General features: G+C 36.6%; 3 protein-coding genes across 4 annotated transcripts; all 3 read left to right on the top strand.

The window, feature by feature from the left end:
- Positions 1 to 2,992: 2,992 nt before the first annotated feature.
- LOC130716251 (molybdenum cofactor sulfurase-like) lies at positions 2,993 to 5,815 on the top strand. The gene has a single exon (XM_057566458.1). The coding sequence runs from the start codon at positions 3,279 to 3,281 to the stop codon at positions 5,121 to 5,123; it is 1,845 nt and encodes a 614-aa protein (XP_057422441.1). The 5' UTR covers positions 2,993 to 3,278; the 3' UTR covers positions 5,124 to 5,815.
- A 3,639-nt stretch (positions 5,816 to 9,454) lies between these two features.
- LOC130713526 (hydroxymethylglutaryl-CoA synthase-like) lies at positions 9,455 to 14,160 on the top strand. The gene is made up of 12 exons (XM_057563292.1): positions 9,455 to 9,674; positions 9,860 to 9,966; positions 10,826 to 10,958; positions 11,394 to 11,537; positions 11,643 to 11,801; positions 12,054 to 12,127; positions 12,210 to 12,285; positions 12,474 to 12,529; positions 12,617 to 12,704; positions 12,891 to 13,031; positions 13,434 to 13,583; positions 13,773 to 14,160. The coding sequence occupies exons 1-12, from the start codon at positions 9,612 to 9,614 to the stop codon at positions 13,962 to 13,964; spliced, it is 1,383 nt and encodes a 460-aa protein (XP_057419275.1). The 5' UTR covers positions 9,455 to 9,611; the 3' UTR covers positions 13,965 to 14,160.
- A 2,230-nt stretch (positions 14,161 to 16,390) lies between these two features.
- On the top strand, positions 16,391 to 19,257 carry LOC130714702 (nucleolar GTP-binding protein 1-like). 2 transcript variants are annotated; one of them, XM_057564628.1, is made up of 3 exons: positions 16,391 to 16,539; positions 16,723 to 18,772; positions 19,003 to 19,257. In XM_057564628.1, the coding sequence occupies exon 2, from the start codon at positions 16,737 to 16,739 to the stop codon at positions 18,765 to 18,767; it is 2,031 nt and encodes a 676-aa protein (XP_057420611.1). In that variant the 5' UTR covers positions 16,391 to 16,539; positions 16,723 to 16,736; the 3' UTR covers positions 18,768 to 18,772; positions 19,003 to 19,257. The 2 variants fall into 2 exon arrangements, with proteins under 2 accessions (XP_057420611.1, XP_057420612.1); XM_057564629.1 differs by having other exon boundaries at positions 16,412 to 16,539; positions 16,697 to 18,772.
- The last annotated feature ends 1,091 nt before the right edge of the window (positions 19,258 to 20,348 follow it).

Below are 20,348 nucleotides of genomic sequence, written 5' to 3'. Positions count from 1 at the left end.
TGCCTTGCCTTGGTCAATTTGCTTGATGTGGGACTCGGACTAGGTACACGAAAGTCAAATTAGAATTAGGGATGCCTCACTCAACTCAAAAGTTAGCTCAAGAGTTGAAGTTTGCACTACCCTCATAAAAGCTATCTATGTTCTATCTCTAGCCAATGTAGGACTTCTAACACACTCCCACACGTCCAAGACTGAACAATGGAACGTGGAATCAACAACAACGGGTGGCCCAAATATGGGAGGTCTCCGCAACAAACAACAAATATATCTAGGATAGGCTCTGATACCAAATTAGAATTAGGGAGGCTTAACTCAACCCAAAAACTAGCTCAAGAGTTGAGGTTTGCACTACTTTAATTTATAAAGATTAATTATGCGTTATCTCTAGTCAATGTGAGACTTCTAACAAGTCTTCCAGAAAAGTGGCTGGTCATCCGAAAACCCTCACACAAGACACTAGGACCAGCATTTTTAGAAGGGAAAAAGATGGCCATGGAAATTTGATATGTATGCATGTGTGGATGTGTTTAATGAAGAAAGTTTAGAAGCTCTTCTAGATGAACTTCTAGTTAATATTAGGACTTCAGTTTGCGATCAAAGATGGATGATATATATATATATATATATATATATATATATATATATATATATATATATATATATATATATATATATATATATACCTCTGAAGATGATGTCAAGAAGGTTGTTTGGCCCATGTCTAAGATGTTGAGTCAATTACATTAATTAAGCAAGATTAGTCACAGGGCAACTCTTCTTTGGCTGGTCATCAAAGGCAACTCTTCATCGATATTTGCACTTAATTTCTTATTTGGAGACTGACTATACTGGAGAGTGCCTGCCAAAGAAGAGAAGCCCCGCAGCTGATTTGCTTAGTGCATCGTTCTAAAACTCTTATGAGGAATGGTAGATATTTCTTGATAGTAAGTGAGAGAGGTCGTAGAAGCATTTATAATGAGGTGAAGGAGCAGCATATGCTCCAGGATCGGATATGCTTAATTATATTAATTTCATTCGGCAGAGTGCCTGATATCTTTTCTCTGAAAATGGACCTCATTCTTACTCCATTGTTACAGATTCTTTCTGTGCTCTCTTTCCGACCATGTTATTGGAGAATGGAGATAGTGTGGAAAGGGGCGAGGGACTGTCAATAGGCAGAGAGATATATGCCTTTTTCTTAGCCTATAGAAGCCTGGCAACAATCTTTACCTGCTGGTATATCCATGTTATATTCTTCTTGATTTATTTTCCTTTCTTTTTTCTCCTCCGGCCTCGATTTTACTTTTATGTTTTATAATTTTCTGAGTGAGATTGATCGAATCACTGTTGAGTTTATTATCTTTCCTTTAGTTTTTAGTTGAGCTAAATCAAATTGCACATTTTGAATTATCATTTATCTTATCTTTATTTTTAGTTATTTTTTACCTTTAATTAGCTTTCATTATAGTCTAAGTTCAAAAAAAAAAGCTTTCATTATAGTCTTATCTTTTGTAATTTTGTTCTTGTTGAGGCCTATATATAAGGCTTGTTTGCCTCATGAGACATCAAGACATGTTTAGCTCTGGTTTTTAGGCATGTTTAGCTAAGAAGTGAACGGACTTTTATTTGACTTATTTGCAAAAAAAAAAAAAAAAAAATTGAAATCACTTATATGCAACTATAAGACTTAAAATATGTTGTATGAAAATATGAAATACATTAATATAGTTTTAAAATATTATCAAAATACACTTTAAATATAACATTTTAAGAGTTTACTTAAAAAATGATTAAGGAGGCGGTTAACTAAACTTAGTTTATAAAAAAGTTAGCTAAATGACCCATGAGAGTTACTTAATATCACTTCAATGGACCAATGAGATTATTTATAAATAAATTAGTAAATAAAATATGCAAATTTTATTCCATTTATCTTAAATGTAATTGGTTCACCTAGGGCTATGAGTTATTTAACACAAATTTTTTCATGTGTCATTTAGACAATCCAAAAACTAAACTTATTTTTAATTATCTTATCAAATAATATACTTAAAATTCATTATATTCCTATAAAACTAAAAAACTAACTACAACGTTGTGCATCACTTGAGATCATATGCTAATACTAGTGACAAGTTTATGAAAAATATATACTAGTACACTAGTAACAAAAGTAAACCTTTCAAAAAAAAAAAGTAAAGCTAACTAATTTAGCCCATGACTAACTAAAGGTCTTTTAATCTTTTTTTTTTATCAATAGGCCTTTTAATCAAGAAGGCCTCTTAGTAGTCTGTTTGGGCTTGTACTTAGCCCCATTGCTATCACATGTCCCATTAACTCGTGTTTACGTCATTTCAAAAAAAAAAACTCCTGTTTACGTACACCCTCCGGTCACAAATATAAGCAAAAAATAACATTTTAGGTTCATTCAATAAATGCATGTATCTAGTATTGACTAGATACATGCATTTATTGAATGAACCTAAAATATTATTTTTTCCTTATATTTATAACCGGAGGGTGTACGTAATAATTGATCCAAACATACACGGTAATGAAAAGCACTCGCGTCAACGTGATTATGCCGAAGACAACCTGTGAAAACCAAGCCTTTGCTCTTTAGCTCTTGTTGTTTCTTATTTCCGCATCTCCACGACAATAACTCCAAAGGTCAGAGTTTACAATATACCCCTTTTATCCCTTTCACAAAGCACCACAACCACTTCTCATCTTGGCTAAGAGGGGCTCTAATGGTAAGGCCCTTGAGATGAAATCACCACACATGGACCAGGCCCAGCCAGCATCACTGTCCACAAAGTAGATAGTGATAGCATACTCTTATGTACATTTGTTCTCAAAATGAATTCTGACACGCATAAGCATCACACAAGTTTCTTGCCATAATGAATTTTGGCTTTAATATTATTGGTAAAAAGATTTTCAAACCTACATAATATGATTTTCATGCGCACACATCTCTAACCCATGACAAACGAGCCTAATTCAACATCTTCAATAAATAATGTCACGAATTTCTCAACTTTACAGTTATGAAATGGAAATAAACTATATATTGCCGTGAACAATAAACTAGATTACCCAAGAAACTATGTAGCGTTGAAGGAAGAAATGCGAATGGATGGTGGAAGAAGAGAGTGGTTGAAAGCCCCTACACGACAACCTGTTTTGTATGACTAACAATGAATTTGGCATTTACCACAAAACTTCAAGTCAATGTTTTATAATCTGGAACACAAGACCAATTCTGAATAACAAAAATGCACCCATCTTGTACAGGAGAAGCATCAAAACCCTGCTTCAATGCTTGTTTTCCATCATCACTTCATGCCTCTCAGGATTCCCATAATACTACTTCAAATGATGACTTTGGTGAAGCTACATGCTCAAGTCTTCACCCACATACACAATTCACAAACCATGAGTCCCTCCCAAATTTACAAGAAGCATATAGTAGCTTCATCAAAGCTTTCCCTCGATTTTCTATCACTACTGAAATTGATCAAATTCGAGACCAAGAATACAAACACTTGAATCCCTCCAATATCTGTTTCGATTATATTGGTTATGGTCTTTTCTCCTATTTTCAGCAGCAAAGTTCTTGCCTTGCCACAACTTCAATTGATCCTTCATCATCATCATCATCACCATTGCCATACTTGGCTTTAGAACCATCTTTTTTTGATATATCCTACAAGTCCATGAATTTGCAGTCACAAATACTTTATGGTGGCCACGAATCAGAACTAGAGTCAAGGATTAAAGAAAGGATTATGGCATTTATGAACGTTTCTGAAGCTGATTACACCCTGGTTTTCATTGCTAATGAGGTTTCTGCTTTCAAACTTGTAGCTGATTCCTTCCAATTTCATTCCAATGGGGAGCTTCTCACAGTGTATGATCATGACAGCGAGGCATTGGATGTGATGATTCAGAGCTGCAAGAAGCAAAGAGTGAATGTCTTATCAGCTGAATTCTCCTGGCCCAGTCTTGGAATTGAGTGGAGGAGATTAAAGAAGATGATAACAGGTAAAAGGGAAAAGAGGGAAAAGAGGAAAGGTAGTCTTTTTGTTTTCCCTCTTCATTCAAGGGTCACAGGAGCACCATATTCCTATGTTTGGATGTCAATGGCACAAGAAAATGGGTGGCTTATCTTGCTTGATATGTGTGCATTGAGGCCTAAAGAGATGGAAACTTTAGGCATGTCTCTGTTCAAGCCTGATTTCATGGTTTGCTCCTTCTACAAAGTTTTTGGTGAAAACCCATCAGGGTTTGGGTGCTTATTTGTGAAAAAATCCAGTATCTCTGCCTTGAAAGATTCAGGCAATGCCACAAGTGTAGGAATCATAAGCCTTGTCTCAACATGTAGACAATCTCATCTCCCTGAAGAGGACATAGCTGATGAAGAAACAGAACCAAAAATTGAAACTTTTCATCAGAATGAGACTGAAGAAGTTAATGGGGCATCATCACCATCTGAAATAATGGAGTCAAACATGCCCATAAATAAAGGTAAGAAAAGAGAAGGGGTGAAAAATCAAAGCTTGGAGATTGAATGTAGAGGATTGGATCAAGCAGACTCAGTGGGCCTAATACGGATTAGTAGCAGGACCAGGTGCTTGATCAATTGGCTGGTGAATGCATTGATGAGTCTTCAACATCCACATCATGAAAATAGACTTTCTTTGATTAGAATTTATGGGCCAAAGATAAATTCTCACCGTGGACCATCAGTGGCATTTAATGTGTTTGATTGGAAAGGAGAAAAAATTGATCCTGCACTTGTGCAGAAGCTAGCTGATAGGAAAAACATCTCTTTAAGGAGCTCCTATTTGAGAAATATCAGGTTCTCAGGCAAGAATGTGGAAGAGAGAAAGTGGGCCTTGGAAACTAGGGGAACTGAGAATGTTGATAAGTTGGGCCTGTCTAAGAAGACACAACAAGAGCCTGGGATATTTGTCTTGACTGCTACACTGGGTTTCTTGACAAACTTTGAAGATGCTTACAGGCTATGGGCTTTTCTTTCAAGGTTTCTGGATGCAGATTTTGTGGAGAAAGAGAGGTGGAGATACATGGCACTAAATCAAAAGACAATTGAAGTGTGATTGTGTTAAATCCATTTTTCCCTTTGTTACTTTCCCATTAATTTGCATTGTTATGGTGACTTTGTCTTAGAATTGAGTTGTTTAGTATATATGAGATGAAGAGAATTTAAGAGAACATATCGTGGTTAATGTGAAGAATGAAGAGAGAAAAAAAATGTGGAGGAGAAAATTAAAATTATTTCAGCTTAATTTCACTTTTTTTTTTGTCTCTGGTCTATTATAAGTGTGCCATTTGGGTCTCCTTATTCTAAAATGCGCAATTGGCATCTCCCTTGTTTTTCTCTCCCAGAATCAATGGAAAAACTTTACAATTTAAGATGCCATAAGCACCTATGAACACCATATATGCCATGAAATTATCTAAATGCTTCGTATGATTGACCAGCTCTAATAGATCTAGTGGGAGATTCAAAGAACATATCCCTTGTAGTATGGATGTTGGATTCTTCGAGTAGTGAAGAACAAATTCTTGCTAAATCAAGATCTCTGCAAGCGTCTGGAACAAAGTTTCCTCTGATCTCTTCGCTATGGTTTCATACTTTACACACAGTGGTGAGGTGATTGTCACGTCAGATCGAGGATGACGGTTGGTGGTACCTACATAAAGCCAAAGGGCTTTAATGCTCAAGACAGTTTGGGTTAGAGAGAGAACTCAAAGTCTAGAAAAAATGTAATGAGCAAATAGTTTAATTTAATAAGAGAACTCAAACATGTATTTATAGAGTTTGGTCTGAAGTGTAATTGAATCATTTAACATTGATGGAGCTAACGTGAAGAACTTCCGAGATGATGGCTACGCTTGAGTAATATTTAAGTAGTTAATTGTGTCGGCTCTACTTTTACTCAGTTAACTGTTGAATGAGATAAAAGTAGTGTTTTATGTTAGATATTTTTATAATATGTGGGCTCACATATATAATTAATCATATCATCTACTATGGCTTAATTTTGGGGTTTATAACATCTCACTTGCTATGAACTTTATAATGTGTATTGTGTAGATACCATAAGCGTAATTTCTATTTTGATGATGGGCTGAAATAGAAATAACAAAACATTAGGACATCACTCTTAGTGAAAGGGTATGTTCTTATTATATACGGGGTTATGGTCCACATGGCATATATGAATAGTTTACTTTTCTAACATCCCATCATTAGAAGAGAGACACTCATTGTGAGGAATTATGCATATTGTCTTGGAAGATCGAACGACCATAGTTCTAAACCAAGTCACTCAGCTCGTGGATATGGTTCCACAATCCACATCAACTTCATCATGAACTCGGATTATCATGGATCAATTTCTGCTTCCGCATCAAGACTCTCATGAATCCGGGTACGCTTCTGCTTTCTTATTATTTATATGTGCTCTTTTGATGATTTGACATAGAAACATTTTAGTTAGAGATGTCTTTGATCTTCTATCATCTCCGGCCTTTATATTCTAACATTCTATAGACATGTTGGAACGACACAAAATGGGACATGTTATGTGTTTGTTATATTTTTAAGATGGAACAAAACATGACATAATGACATAAGGCTCTCCTAACTATACACTTTAGTTCTATGTAAAAGAGTGGAACCAAGGAGAACGAAACATAACACTTATTAAATTAAAGGCTTAATTCCAGTTTGAGTCCCTGATGTTTCGCAAATGTGCGTTTTGCATCCCCCGTGTTTAAAATGTGCGGTCAAGCTCCCTGATCTATCTAAACCGTGTGATCAAAGCCCTTCCGTCTATAACCGTTTGGTTCCGTCTGTTGACCAAACGAAGCTGCTTCAGTAAACGGAACTTGCTGACGTGACCTACTATTGACACCACTTTAATATGTATTTGCTATTTGCACCCTTTTTATCACAAAAACATAAAAGAAATAAAATAATGAAAGTAAAAAAACAAAAGCAAAAAAGATATAAAATAATGAAATTTAAAAACAAAATCAGAAAAGATATAAAACTTAAAAAACAAAATCAGAAAAGATATAAAACTATAAAATAAAAAAACAAAATCAACTAAGAAATTGCATCGTGTTTCTCCATCTTCACTATCAACCCTTCCAATCCAAACCGTGTTGATGTATCTGGATCCAGGAAGCTCCGGCGAGAGAGTTGAAGTCGTCCAGATCTATGTTGGAGAAGAATGAAGGCTACGTTGGTGGGTGCGGAGGAGGTATATTCGAAGATAGATTCCACAGTTTGTTCTCTAATTTTCCTCTCTTTCACTCAAGCCACCGCCTTTCTTCTCTGATTTGGGTCCTGGTGGGGTTTGATATGGGGGTTGACAAAGAGGGAAGCTTTGTGTGGTAAAACCATCAGATCCAGAGCGAGGATGAAAGGATGGAGAGGGGAGAGCGACATCCAGCGCTGACGACATCGAGAACGACGGTGACATCCAAAGAAGAAGTGGCGGAGAGTGGTGGTGGTACGACGTGTGGTGGTTGTGATGAAGGAGAGAAAGATGAAGAAGAAAGGTATGAATTCTTCAAGAAGAAGAAGTGGAGCATGAAGAGGAAGAAGGGTTTGGTGGTGGTACGGTGTTTTTTATTTTTCAGAAATTTGTTTAGATTAATATTTTTTTAGGGTTAATTTATTTGTTTTGGGCTTTTTTTGTTTTTTATATTTAATTTTAATTGTTGAGGTGTGTGTTAAAAAAAGGGTTCACAAAAAAAATTGCTGATGATGTGTGTTAAAGGGGTGAGAATAGAAGAAAAGGGGGTGTAAATAGAAGAAAAAAGTGAGGGTGGTGCAAATAGAAGTGTACTGTGCACAAACGACATTAGATTTTGGAAGGAGCTCCGTTTGATCAACAGACGGAATGAAACAGATATAGACGGAAGGACATCGATCTCACGGTTTAGATACATCAGGGAGCTTGACCGCACATTTGAAACACGAGGGATGCAAAACGCACATTTGTGAAATATCAGGGGCCCAAACTGGAATTGAGTCTTACATTTAAAACCTTTTAGTGTTATATTATAATGAAGTTGTTCTTTTTTTTTGTTTCCCAAGGTATCCCCATAGTCGACAGCCATGAGACTAATCCTTCGAGGCTCTGAGGTCACGTTAAGTGAGTAGGTCTCTCCCAACAAATGCTTCTCCATACCCACCGCCCAGGAATCGAACCCTGGACTAGATAGTTAAGGAGTCCAACTATCTACCAGTTGTGCTACACCTTGTTGGTATAATGAAGTTGTTCTATCATGGAGTTATCAAACGCAAGATATAGAATAATAATGTTATGTTCCATTATGTTACATTCAGTTCCATCTCATTCAGTTTTACTCAACTAACAAACGCTTCTAAAATCTTTATATAATCGTCTTGGCCAACCAATACGGTGTTCACTTAATTGTGAACCTTATGGGGCAACTAAAATAACATTGGGCATCGTAACTATTTAGATCACCCAAAACACATATTCATTTTTTTTAAATGGAACCAATATTTTTGATTTAAAAAAGTGATAAGATAGATTGCGAGGGAGAAGGAAACGTGATTTGGGTGGATTTGTGATTTGGGTTTTCACTGTTCAGTGAATTGGGTTTTATGAGAATTGGGTTATAATATTTCCACCGTTGGATGTATCAAAGGGTTACATTTAATGTATAGTTATTTTTTAGGTGCTTTATTGTGGTAAATTATCTTAGCCACATGATGCATCTGACGGTCCAAATCACTGCTGGAGGGGATGGACAGATTTGGAGTGCTGGAGAGGATCCGGATCCCTATTATATTTATGCTAACCAAAATATATATAATATATATGTTCATGTCTTTTTAATTGCGTTTGTTCTGTTAAAAAAAAGTGCGTTTGTTCCAGTAATAAATATATTTTTCATTAAATTACAGTAATATTGTAAAATGCTGAAATTTGAAGGAAATAATAAAATAAAAAAATAATAATTTAATTATATAATTATTTAACTAGTTAGAATAAAACTGAATGTCCCCGAATAATAGCTGAAATGGTAAAAATTAAAGATGATTATTATTATTAAAAATGATTGGTGAACACTCAATGGTGACAAACACTTAAACACCCCTGATTTATGGAATTAAAAATCGCCATAAACTTTTTAAGCTTCACAAACTAGAGAAGAATTACTATTATTATTATTAACTCATGAGTTTTTGACAACCCAGATGTGGTTGTTGGGTTGAACATGTGTGTGAAACTCCGTCACTATAGGACACTGAGGAATCTTGGTTCGTGCCAGTTGCATCCTGCAAGCCTCACGAGACCTGCATTTTTATCATTTTTTTTCTCAGCCAAGTTTTTTCTTAAAAAACTAAAAATAAAGAGGGAATAGGGAATTTTGATTTTTTTCGTCTTCATATATTATATCACTCTCACAACAGAAACACAGCACGTAATAAGACTCATTCAACCTCTTCCTCTCGTTCTCTCTTCCAATTCCAATTCTGCAGCATAAAACAGAGAGAGAGAGACCCATTGGATCTTCAGAACCGCTCAGCTCAAATGGCCAAGAATGTTGGAATCCTCGCCATCGACGTCTACTTCCCTTCCACCTGCGTTCAGCAGGTCAATTCATCTCTCTCTCTTCAATCAATTCTCCTCTCAATCATTTCTGATGCGTTTTTCATTTAATCGTGTTTTATGATAATCCAGTGAAATCCATGAGATCCCCCTTAAACTGAAGCAATTTTCATGTTTTTTTGATGTAATGTTTTTTCAGCTTCTTAATTTGTTGTTATGAATACATGCAGGAAGCACTTGAGGCTCATGATGGTGCCAGTAAAGGGAAATATACTATTGGATTGGGACAGGACTGCATGGCGTTTTGCACAGATATAGAAGATGTCATCTCAATGAGGTTTTTATATTTTGGATTTGATAGCTGATACGGTGATACCATTATGTTTGGACTTGCCCTTGCATGGAGTTTTTATTGCTGTGATGTGATAGAGGCACAATTGAATTTAGTGTGAGGGAAGGGAAGACAGAAAAAACATATAACATCAAGAGACGAGGCTTTATTTGTTTTCCCCCTTTTTGAGTGTATCTTATAGCATAATTCAAGTGTTTGGGAGAGTTTATGTAAATAGCTTATGATCTACATAGAAGCCATTTTATAAGTTTATCAAATTAGCTTATGAATAAGCGCTTATGCGCATAAATACTTAATTAAGTTGTATACCCAAATGCACCCTAAATATATAAAGGACTAAAGGAGTATTTACAAAGTTGGGGAACCAAGGCATACCCTTACCCGCTTACCCCCCTCTGCCTCTGATTTAGTTTTATATCTTTTTTTGGTTATTCTCTTAGTATCATATCTCAAAGTTCTGTAAATGCTGAAGTATACAAATTACAAGCTTTACATAATGGTTTTTCGGAGTCCGTCACTGAAACATGCAAAGTGGTGTTTTTGGTAAGTACCACCCGTGATGAAGATTCAGCTCCTATCAAATGTTTATGATGAAATCATAAACTGTTTAAATCCATGTGAAGGTGATTAGCTTGTTGGATTGCACAAAAAAGCATTCAATTTCGCAGTAATCTTCTGTAGCCTTTTCGCTCCACTGTTTATATGACCTTGGATGTACCAGATCAAAGCGAGCTTAATATATTTCGCAGTAATAGGGACTTTGATGCTGAAAATTTATCGTCGATAATGATGCTGATCATATTTCCTGGTTTCTTCTGTTGAAGGCTAACTCTTGCATCTTCAGTTTGACAGTAGTTACCTCCCTTCTTGAGAAGTATGGCATTGATCCTAAGCTAATTGGTCGTCTGGAAGTAGGCAGTGAGACTGTGATAGACAAAAGCAAATCCATCAAGACATTCCTGATGCAGATCTTTGAGGTATCCTTTCAGTGTCAAACCACATGGATACTCTTTTGACAAAGTATAGTGACTTTCTTCACCTTGTGATGGTATTTCAAAATAACCTGATTGAATTACCAGATTATAGATCTAATTATAGATATGGAGTTGTTCATACTTAGTTTCAAGTATTTAACATGCATGTCATGTCAAACATAGAGCACAGCTAAAGTAGCTCATAACCAACAGGGTTATTTATAGTTGATCCTATACCCAGATCAGATACCAATCGTCACTATATTGTCATTAGGTAATGGTCCACTTGCTTAGATACCATAACTATGTCTATATAGTCAATAATCAGAATGGTTTTAGTTCTGTAATATATATATATATATATATATATATATATATATATGATCTGTTTCCATAGCTCCTGTATACAAGATTTACTTATCTGTCTGAATCAAGCAGAAATATGGAAATACTGATATCGAGGGCGTTGATTCAACTAATGCATGCTATGGAGGAACTGCTGCTTTGTTCAATTGTGTCAATTGGGTGGAGAGCAGCTCATGGGATGGACGCTATGGGCTTGTTGTCTGCACTGACAGTGCTGTAAGATCGTAAACATGTTTTAGACTCCCTTTTAAATGTGTGATTCTTTGAACAACTACAAGTTTCTCAACTCAAGCATGTGTAATTGATGAGTTCCTTTCGTAGGTCTATGCTGAAGGACCTGCTCGGCCAACTGGCGGAGCTGCTGCTATTGCCATGCTAATTGGTCCTGACGCTCCCATTGCTTTTGAAAGCAAATTGAGAGCAAGTTATATGTCTCATGCCTATGATTTTTACAAGCCTAATCTTGCCAGTGAATATCCGGTACACTGTTCAGTCTCTTTTCATTTCTGCATCAGCAAACTTTTGAATCTGGGATCATCTATTTTGAAAGCTAGCTTCCTTTTTTCTGCCCATTAATGTAATAATCAACACAATACCTGCAACTTTCTTTTGGTTTGAGAATGTTGGGGATAAACTTAACTCTTCTTCTATGCTTTACTGTTGAGTATTGGCTCTACTGAGAACATTTTAGATTGCTAACACCAATATATCCATTTAATTTATGTGTTATAGGTTGTGGATGGGAAGCTTTCTCAAACTTGTTACCTTATGGCCCTTGATAATTGCTATAAAAGTCTCAGTCTGAAGTAAGCTTCTACATCTAATATAATTCTTTTAAAATTTGGTTTATATGTTTTAATGAAGTGCGTTATGATTACTTGTTTGCAGATATGAGAAATTCGAGGGAAAACCATTTTCTCTTGCTGATGCTGAATACTTTGTATTTCACTCCCCTTATAATAAGGTAGTTTAGGCTATAATGGTCTCATGGATATCCTAACTCCGCATGACACTTAAGAACGTTATACACTTATATGTAATATGTTCTTTCTATATTTCATTCATGATCATATCTATCTTGGTTATGATATCTACATATGCATCTTTCAATCTGTCTTTTGATATTGTTCTTTAATGCTTTGAGCTTTGCAGCTCGTACAGAAAAGTTTTGCTCGTTTGGTGTTCAATGACTTCTTGAAGAATACCAGGTTCTTTTAATTTTTCCATCCTCAAGAAACTTGTTTTTAATTCAACATTTTCATGTATTGATGTTTACAAGTTGATTATGATTACAGTTTTGTAGATGAAGCTGCCAAAGAAAAACTGGGACCTTTCGCGACATTATCTGGTGATGAGAGCTATCAAAGTCGTGATCTAGAAAAGGTCTGATTGTAGAGCTCTAAGTATACTTTGAGAAATAAGAACAAAAGTTGTGTTTGGTTTAGTCACTCATTTCTTTACGGTTTTTCCTTTGTGTTGGAGAGCAAAAGTGTGATTTCACATTTAATTCTATCTAAAAGGACAGTTTGAAACTTTTGTTGATGGTGTACAATATTCTTTTATTTACAGGCATCCCAGCAAGTTGCAAAGCCTCAATACGACGCCAAGGTGCAACCAACCACTTTGTTGCCAAAACAAGTTGGCAACATGTACACTGCATCACTCTATGCAGCATTTGTTTCGCTTATTCACAACAAACATAGCACATTGGTGAGTTTTCTAAATACTGAGTCAAATACTACCTCCGGTCCTATTTATAAGAACCAAATGAGATGTTCACTTTGGTCCTTTTTGTAAGAACCAACTTGGAGTTTGTGGTGCGTCAATTACTTTTTTATAAGAATACCCTTATTTAATTGAACTTTATCTCTCTTTTCACTCTCCTTAACATGAATGATGCAAAAAATTGAGAAAAGTGAGTTAAGGGCAACTTTGGAAGTTAAATATTAATTGAGAAAAAATTTAATGCACTTAACTACATTAACTAGACTGTGTGAATTAGTTTTTTTGTTTTGTTTTGTTCTTATAAATAGGACCGGAGGTAGTATTAAGTTTCTTCACTACAAAGGTTTCATACTTTTCTGATAAAGATGCACATTTTACAATTTTCAGGCAGGCAAGAGGGTGATACTATTCTCTTATGGAAGTGGCTTAACCGCCACAATGTTCTCTTTGCAATTACGTGACGGGAAACATCCATTTAGCTTGTCAAACATTGCTACAGTGATGGATGTAGCTGGAAAATTGAAGTCAAGGAAGGAGGTATTTAAGTTTTAAGAGCCTTTCAGAAATGGAAGTATTCCACATATGCTGTCAGATTTAAGATTTACTTCAAAAATAGTTTCATAACATCAAACCATTGTTTTAATGTTCAATAAGATGCTGAAAACAGAAACCTTTTCATGAGCTATACAATTGAATAGACTTTTGATGATTACAATTTTTATGCAGTTTCCTCCGGAGAAGTTTGTTGAAATCATGAAGCTAATGGAACATAGGTATGGCAGCAAGGAATATGTAACAAGCAAGGAAACTAGCCTTCTATCTTCTGGCACATTCTATCTCACTGAAGTTGACAACATGTATAGGAGATTCTATGAACAGAAAACTAGTGAAAGCGCTTTGAGTGCCAATGGTCACTGATGTTAACATAGCCAACGCGTGATGCCTAGAGGCCTGGAAGTCAAGTGTGGTTAGCATTTAGAAGGGTGATTTTTGTTTGCTAGTTTTGTAAGGGAAGAAAAATTAATTCGGAAGTTACCTGGTTGTCCATTCAAACATTTTACGATGTAGTTACTCTCAAGCTAAATAATTCCAAAACATTTTGATTTTTCTACTAGTTATGCTTTTTAAGATGGTGGAAGTGTGGAAGATTGAAAGTGGTCCTTTTGTTAACATGAAATGCTTTACTATTAAGTGTTTACTGTTCACAATTTGAAGGAACTTATTTTGGGCAGGTACTTTTTTTAAGTAATCAAAATTAGTGTGCGGTTGATTATCATTTGGTAAATTTCAATTTGGCACCTTTAAGTTTTGTTCAGCCGAAATTTGCCAGAAGAGAGGAGGACATATGCACTTAAAAGGAAGTTGCAGATAAAAGCAGTTGAAAATCACTCCAAATACTTGGGTCTACTCACCTTTGTGGGAAGATCAAAAAAATAGGTATTTTTTCTTTTATCCAAGATATAGTGTGAAAAAAGTTGGAAGGAGAATCTATCATTGGCAGGGAGAGGAATTTTTGTTGTTGTTCAAGCAGTTCCAACTTATATTATGAGATGCTTTTCATGACCGGTTAGCCTATGCAACCATTTGGAGAGCTTGATTAGCAAGTTACCTGTTAGTTCATTTATTGGCCTTAATGATGCAACAATAGCTGAAGCACAAGGGCTGTGTTTCGTACTGCAATTTGTTGGTGATATGTGTTTCAGATCATTCGAAGTGGAAATAGACTGCTAGGAGGTTGTGAGACTCTTCACTTCAGTCTTGAATAATCATGGAGAAAGATGACCAATTTTATATTTATATGCTATGTTAACAGATTTTGTGCATCTGAAAGCTTCATTTCATGGTTTTCTCTGTCTTATGTTGAGAGGAGATTTAATTCCACTGCTTATTTGTTGTCTAAATACTGTGTCACCCAGATCAAGTGTGGATAGACGAGTCTCCTTGTCTAGTTGTATATCATCCATTTGAATTACCATCAAGTTTTTAAAAATTGCATCAAGGATTGATTTCTGAACCTTTCCCTCTCAACTCTACCACTTAAATTATTATTCGAGGACAATAATGGTACTTTTAAAAGTTTCAAAATAATTATTTTAACATTTAAAATTTTAATTTAATTTGATTATGCGTATATACTACAAAATTATCGATTATTAGATGAGATGCTTACTAAATTTACTTGCGGGGATTTGGGGTGTTTGGAAACTACAAAATTATTGATTATTAGACGAGATGCTTACTAAATTTACTTGCGGGGATTTGGGGTGTTTGGAAACTACAACATTATTGATTATTAGACGAGATGCTTACTAAATTTACTTGTAGGGATTTGGGGTGTTTGGAAACGGCGCAATAATATAGTGTTGGACCCCAACTGTGGTCCATTCAGGTGGCTTGGCAGAAGCTTTGTCAAGAGCATGATGATTTGGTATGATTTTCCAAGAAGGAGGAGGGTCAGCTTCTGTGCGTTCGCTGGCACCTCTGTCGCAGGAGTTTATAAAACTAAACACTGATGGAAGCTATCAGGAGTGTGAGAATTGTATGGGTGGTGGCGGGGTTTTGCGAGATAGTATGGGTTCGTGGATCCTTGGTTTCATGAGTCATGCCGCCGCCGGTAATCTGTTTCGGGCTGAGGCGATGGCACTGCGAGATGGCCTCACCATTGTTTGGAGTCACGGTCACCGAAAGATTATGTGTGATGTGGACTGCTTGATGTTGAAGGAAGTTCTTGCGGATGAGCTGCGGCCGAGACACCATGATCATGCTGCTGTCTTACTCGAAATAAAGGAGTTGATGGAAAGAGACTGGCATGTCAAACTGAACTAGATCCTGCGAAAAGGAAACTCCGTCGCCGAATGGCTGGCGAGAGGGGGACCATCTCCCTCGTCCCTAGAATTCAAGAGCTCGATCGTCCCTCACTAGAGCTAGACTTTCTTCTGTTGAAGGATAGGATAACTTTGCCTTAGTTTTCTGTTTTGTTTCTTTTGCTATTTGTTTTCCGAGGGAGAAAAAATAGATGGAGAACTTTTAATAAAAGATAAGTATATTAGAAGCTGACTATTTATTCAATGAACTTTTACAACTTGAACTATCATTCGGAGACACAGACACACACACACATATATATACATAATTTATAATTTAATAAAAACTTAAACAAATTAAAATAATGATTATAAAAAAAAAATTGGGATTATTTTTATGGTCTTTTATTTATTGGACAGGCTACAATGGGCTTTATATTTTAATGGGCTGATATTGCTAGTGCAAAGTTACCACTGACCCGATGGAGCAACTGGACCACCGGGTTGGACAATTACGACCCAGAACCCTTATTTCCTTCAAACTTAAACCCTTCTTCAAGTAACGGTGGAGCATTTGCTGCCTCCAACCGTGTAACTATAAACCCTTCCCAGTTCCCACCCATCGCACCACCGCAACTTCCATCAGGTTGCGAAGTTCGCGTAATTCACTTCTGTTCAGACCATAACAGGTGATTGAATTTTCATTCCGATTGTTTTGATATTGTCGATCACACTTTCATTCTTCATGTACGTTGTTTGTGCTTGCAATCACCAATAATTTTTGCATTTTGCTTCACTTTGTGTGCCATGAAGCATTGTTTTATGAATCAAACTTGATCCTTGCAGTGCCTTTACCTTGTTTTCATGCACAGATTGATAGGAAACAATGGTGCAATATAATTTTAAGAAGATTACCGTGGTACCAAATGGGAAGGAGTTCACTGACATCATCCTCTCTCGCACGCAGCGTCAGACACCAACCGTTGTACACAAAGGGTATGCAATTTCCCGTCTCCTCCAATTTTACATGCGCAAAGTCAAGTATACCCAGCAAAATTTCCATGATAAGCTCTCGGCTATAATTGACGAGTTCCCTCGACTGGATGATATTCATCCGTTCTATGGCGACCTCCTCCATGTGCTCTACAATAAAGATCATTACAAGCTAGCACTTGGACAGATCAATACTGCGAGGAATCTTATTGGGAAAATCGCGAAAGACTATGTGAAGTTGTTGAAGTATGGTGACTCGCTGTATCGATGCAAGACTCTGAAGGTGGCTGCCCTTGGCCGTATGTGCACTGTCATTAAGAGGATTGGTCCGAGTTTGGCTTACCTGGAACAGATTAGACAGCACATGGCCAGGCTTCCGTCGATTGATCCGAATACGAGGACTGTCTTGATTTGTGGATACCCCAATGTCGGCAAGAGCTCGTTTATTAATAAAATTACTAGAGCTGATGTGGATGTGCAGCCCTATGCTTTCACTACAAAGTCTCTTTTCGTTGGCCATACGGACTATAAGTACCTAAGGTACCAAGTCATTGACACACCGGGGATTTTGGACAGGCCTTTCGAAGATCGCAACATTATTGAGATGACCAGTATCACTGCTCTAGCGCATTTGAGAGCTGCAATATTGTTTTTCTTGGACATCTCTGGGTCTTGCGGTTACAGTATTGCGCAGCAAGCAGCCCTATTTCACAGCATTAAGTCGTTGTTTTTGAACAAGCCATTAATTGTAGTTTGCAACAAGACTGACTTGCAACCACTAGAGGGGATATCTGAGGAAGACAGGAAGTTGGTCATGGAGATGAAAGCTGAAGCCTTGAAGACTATAGTTGGCCAAGGAGATGAGCCTACAGACAGTGACAGTGTGCTGTTGACCATGAGCACTTTGACAGAAGAAGGGGTAACTGCAGTGAAGAATGCAGCATGTGAGAGATTATTGAATCAGAGGGTGGAGATAAAGATGAAGTCAAAGAAAATTAACGATTGCTTGAATAGGTTTCATGTTGCAATTCCAAAGCCACGTGACCAGAAAGAAAGACCACCATGTATTCCTCCAGCAGTTTTAGAAGCTAAAGCTAAACAAACAGCTGAGGAGGAGAAGAGAAAAACTGAAAAGGACTTGGAGGATGAAAATGGTGGGGCTGGTGTATACTCAATGAACTTGAGAAAGCATTATATTTTGGCCAGTGATGAATGGAAAGAAGATATTCTGCCAGAAATTTTGGATGGACACAACGTGTATGATTTCATTGATGCTGATATTCTACAGAGGCTTGAAGAGCTGGAAAGAGAAGAGGGTCTAAGACAGGCAGAAATTGAAGATGATGATTTTGAGATGGATGGTACTGAATTGGCGCCAGAACAGCAAGCAACTTTAGCTGCGATCAGGAAAAGGAAAAGCTTGCTCATCCAACGGCATAGGATGAAAAAGAGCACTGCTGAGAGCCGGCCAACAGTTCCAAGGAAATTTGACAAGGACAAGCAATATACCTCAGAAAGAATGGGAAGGCAGCTGTCATCTGTGGGGCTTGATGCCACTTTGGCAATCAAGAGAATGCGTAGCAGATCTGTCTCTAGGAGAGGTCGGAAAAGGGAAAGGTCACCTGAAACAAGAAGTGCTGATGGTGGAGATGGTATGGACATTGATGGCGATACCGCTAGCAAGAAACAGCGTCTAAGTAGATCACGGTCCAGGTCAGTGTCACGCGCACCCAATGAAGTTGTGCCTGGAGAAGGCTTCAGAGATTCTGCTCAAAAGGGCAAGGCAATTAAACTTGCAAAGAAGTCTGTCAAGAAGAGAAACAAGGAAGCCCGTCGTGGAGAAGCTGATAGAGTCATACCTAATCTGAAGCCCAAGCACTTGTTTTCTGGGAAGCGGTCCAGTGGGAAAACTGATAGACGTTAAAACAGGTAATGTTCATTGACTCAATTATCATGTACAACTAGGCACACATCAAGAATTTCATTTTGCTGCTCGTGTAGTAGTTTGATGTTGATTTTTCACAGATAAACTCATTCGCCATTGATTTTCCTGGCCAATGATTTAGATTTACCTAATTATATACATGTTACTTTTTAACTTAGATGGTATTCAGCAATCACCACACTTATGTCAGAAAAAATATTTCTTTTCTCTGCAGGGGATGCTGATTTATGCTCTACAGAAACATCTGCAGGGCTGAAGTTTTGTTGCTGCCATGAGGTTTTGTTCATTTCATATAGTTTTGTTTTGTTAGAGATTAATGTTTTGTGATCATAGCTAATCTGCATTATTATTGTTATTTAATTTATCATTTCTCAGCTTGCTTTCTTAGCATATTTATTTCCTCAGTTCAACTTTGGAGACCATATAGTATATGAAATAAGGAAGCCGCTCTTCAAATTTTGAGTTGTGAGTTGTGACATTGTTTATGTGCGCTTGAAAACAATAAAGCATTTGTTCAAAATTGTTTACAATCCTTTATTGCAGTAGTTCTTTCAAAATTTGATGGTACTTTTAACTCCTTACTCCCCCCGTACAGGTTTTATTTTAGGATGATTTTGTTCTTTCATTTTTTTGCTGGTATAGACAAAGACTAAAACCAATCTAAAACCTATATTTATAGGAAATATTTGTCTTGTTTGAGAATCCAACTTTTCATGTGTCAAATAACTGTATTTTCCTTTGTTCTGAAGATATATATTTAAGTGGAGGTATTACCGGGTGTGGGTATTTGTATTGCATGATGGATCCTGAATTTGATGATAAAAATTAAATAATGTTCAAGTGGTATGCAAATGCTATCTTCATGAATCTGTACCTGACCTGATATTATGATTTGCAATCTGCATATGATTAGGGTGTTATGGCCGCTGTCAAAATGAATCACACCACATTTTAACTTATATTTTGAATAGAGATGTTTGTCCTTAGTTTGTCTTGAGCAGTGCGACCATTTTATCATGTATAATATTTTGCTTGAAACCTTAAATCAGGGATCAGCATACAGTAATTCAGCCTTAATAGAATACCACTATGGTGAGTTTTTTTTTTGTGTAATTTAAGTTGCTGAAATGTATATGGTTGAATACCCTGTACTATGTGCTCCTTTTAGGTCTTTTTGGATTGTTAAAAGCTAAGTCGTTTGAATAGGTCTTGCTCATCAACTTCCATTTTAGAACTTGTTCTTGCATGGTCATATTTTGAACTGTTTTTACTCACTTTTCATAACTTTAGCTAAACACATTGCTTTCTTCCATGTGCTAAGGCATTGAATATCTCTTGTACTATATATGTCTAAAGTGGCTTTCTATCATAGTTTTGATGTGCAAACTGCAAAGTGCCCTTTCATGAGAAATAGCTTCCTCTCCCCTCTAATAAATTGCGAAACACCATTGACCTATTGGTTCCTTTGGGCGTTTTAAAATCATTCAAGTTTTACCCAAAACAAAAGCTACAAGTATTATCAAAGGCATCGTATAAATAACACCAACAAAATAAAACTAT

The sequence above is a fragment of the Lotus japonicus genome, chromosome 4 (genome assembly GCF_012489685.1).
Source record: "Lotus japonicus ecotype B-129 chromosome 4, LjGifu_v1.2".
Lineage (NCBI taxonomy): Eukaryota > Viridiplantae > Streptophyta > Magnoliopsida > Fabales > Fabaceae > Lotus > Lotus japonicus.
The sequence above is the reverse complement of the archived record's forward strand: the minus strand, read 5'-3'. Positions and strand labels throughout refer to the sequence as shown.